We start from the raw sequence: 3,062 nt of genomic DNA on the forward strand, positions 1-3,062 counted from the left end.
TGTGTGTGTGTGTGTGTGTGTGTGTGTGTGTGTGCGTGTGTGTGTTCGTGCGTGTGTGTGTGCGCAAGTGTGTGTCTGTGTGTGTGAGCGTGTGTGTGTGTGTCTGAGTGTGTGTGTGTATCCATTCTGTCCACCCCACTTGAAGGGTTAGGTGAATCACTGAATGCACGTTTCAAACTTCGGGTGTTCAAAACGTCCAAGAGGTTATTGATTTTGCTCTTTCTATAAACCTTGGTGCTATTTCTCTATGTCTTGTTTCATTTTCCACTAAATGATTGATCGTATACATATAGCAGCTTTGGATCTTTTGAATTCAAACCGCTATCGATTAGTTTATATTATATTCGGCGCCATGATCTCACACAAACTGTATACATTCGGATCAACTGAACTCAAAAAACGAACAGCCTTTTGTTGAACATGCTACAAAATATTTTGTCAGTAAGCAATCATAATTCAAAACCTTTTCTAGGGCACGGTACTTTACATGGGAGAAATACTGTCCTTAATAGGCAATATCAAAGACTTTACAGAATGTGTACGGACAATCTCTTAACAGCAGCATAACTTCAAACCCAGGTACATTATTCTGCGGTTCGATTTCATAGCAGAATTATTTGATATATTTGTTTTCGTCTTATAAAAAGAGGCACAATCTCACAGAATACAATACTCAAAGCAGCATCATAAGGCAGCGTCGCTACCTTGTTACCATGGGAACATTATATGAAATTGGTAACCGACACCTAACCCGTATTTATTAGTTTTGTACCTCAAGGAATATTTGATTTAAATTATGATATATTCTATGTACGATGTAGTAATTCTTCATCAGCCAGCTTTGAGGCAGGTAGAGTTCAAGCAGAAAGCCTGTCCGCAGCCAACATACAATGAGGGAGAAAGAAGTGAAAAAAACAACAACTAAAGAGAACAAAGACATAATATAAAGAGAGATAACTCAAGATATATATCAAGAGAGAGAGAGAGAGAGAGAGAGAGAGAGAACGGAGAAACGGAGAGATAGAGAGAGACAGAGAGAAACAGACAGACAGACAGACAGGCCGACCGACCAACAGACAGACAGACAGGCAGACAAACAGACAGGCAGACAAACAGACAGACAGACAGAGGTGGGAGAAGGTGAGAAAGGAGGGTAGATGAAAGGGAGGGGGTGGGTTAAAATGACTACGTGGAATATTGGAATTAAAATAATATATTTCAATCTCTTTGTAGTTACTTAACGATTAGAATGTAGGCCTACTAAATAACAGAAACCAAGCGTGGAGCCTAATTGGATGTCATTTCTTTCACTCTGAAAAAAACCCAACAACTACCAGATAGGCCTGCCTGTCTACAATCTGAACAATACTGCAAAGAAAGAGAGAGGGGGCGGGGGGATGAGAGAGATAGGGGGGGTACAGAGAGGGTGGGGTGGGGTGGGAGAGAGAAAGGGAGAGAAAGAAAATGAGTGGGGGTGAGAGGGAGGAGGAAGGGAGAGAAAGAAAAGAATAAGAGAAAGAAAGGGAGAGATCAAGGGAGGAGGGGGAATCTAGAGGATGAGGAAAAGCATACAAAACGAGTAAGGAGGACAGGAAGTGGGGGACAAAAGAGAAGTGTCAAGAGAAGAAGGAGAGATGGAGAAAGAGGAGGAAGAAGATAAGGAGGAACGGAGCTATGACAAAAAGTTATGAATAAAAGCTTACCCTGGGTAGCTGGTCATTGTTCGTTCTCTCTCTCTCTCTTTCTCTCTCAATTAAGCTTTCGCAGTTCTTTATGAGACTCGTGAGTGGGCTTTCTACGACGGTGTTAATTCAGTTCTGGGTTGTTAGACAGATCAGAACCACATGGAAACTAAATGTGAACTGGACAGAACATAAACACATTGACACTTAAACTGAAACTGAAACTGAATGAATGAAAGAAGATCTTCCTCCAGCACAGGCGGTTCCTTGTAAATATTTTATTCAATATAAATATCGTTTCTTGTCACAGTTGGCTAATCCTGTTTCCGGCCCTATCCTTTCTTTACACACCGTGCAGTGCAGAACCAACTGGTGTAACCAACAATATCGTATTCCTCTTTTCACGCTTTGCTTTACCAAGCAACTAAAAATACACCGAAGAAGAGCAGATCGCCATCATGAGGGCTGGGCAAGCAAATATCTCAATAAACATCCATTTCCCAATTAACCGGACTTAGGAAGAGCCAGTTTCTAACTCGAAGGAATGCATGTTCTAGTTTTAGAAGATGAATCATAAACATGCAGGCCACACAACCAAATGGTTCAATATAAATAAGGAGACATAACTATACTTTCAAAAATACCACCGAGGACAGTTTTTTAATAATAAAAGGCTCATTTAATGAATAAGATCATTTAACCGGTTTTGGTATTAGCCGGATTGACGATTCCGATCTGTGCCAGTTCTCGACATCATTGTTTTCCGCGAAGCAAGGCACAAGGCAGTTCTGAGAGAAAAACCAGCGACACAGGGCCAGTTGTGACCTCATTCGCTATCTCCGAAGGTCATCCAGAGATTTTTTTTTGGGGGGGGGAGCGGGGGGAAATGGCGAACCCGCAGGAGAGGGCGAGAGTGGGGGAGCGGGTAATCTGGTGAACCTTCTGTGTTCTCATTCACATGTTCTGGGAGACACACACACACACACACACACACACACACACACACACACACATACATACACATACACACACACACACACACGCGCGCGCGCGCGCGCGCGCGCACAAATATACAGGGTGATTTTAAAAAACTAAAAGACTTTTTTTTCTGAATATCTCGCACAAAACTTGTATTTGAATGTTGTAATTCGGAAAAAATATAATTCGCCAAAAAGGGATTAGTTTTCGGAAACGGAAAAGGCTTTTATGAAAACAACTTACAGACGCAAAAGGAATCAATTTAAAAGATCTAGTAGGGAAAGTCATGAAATGAATGTTTTGTTTTTTCCCTTCCCTTTCTTGTTAAGACGTAATCTTTCCATCCCTGTAACATAATTTAAAACAATATAATTTCTTTTCTCTTAGAGAGTTTTAAAAAAT

At 41.1% G+C, this 3,062-nt stretch overlaps 1 protein-coding gene across 1 annotated transcript in view; it reads right to left on the reverse strand.

Moving 5' to 3' along the window:
* LOC101849172 (protein SSUH2 homolog) overlaps window positions 1-2,164 on the reverse strand; it is a 33,293-nt gene extending 31,129 nt beyond the window's left edge. The window contains exon 1 of the mRNA XM_005089228.3: window positions 1,704-2,164. Coding sequence (XP_005089285.1) covers window positions 1,704-1,720 — 17 coding nt within the window. The 5' untranslated portion in view covers window positions 1,721-2,164. The remainder of the gene's footprint in view (window positions 1-1,703) is intronic.
* Between the last annotated feature and the right edge of the window lie 898 nt (window positions 2,165-3,062).

This window comes from Aplysia californica, unplaced genomic scaffold (assembly GCF_000002075.1).
Source record: "Aplysia californica isolate F4 #8 unplaced genomic scaffold, AplCal3.0 scaffold00004, whole genome shotgun sequence".
NCBI classification, from domain to species: domain Eukaryota; kingdom Metazoa; phylum Mollusca; class Gastropoda; order Aplysiida; family Aplysiidae; genus Aplysia; species Aplysia californica.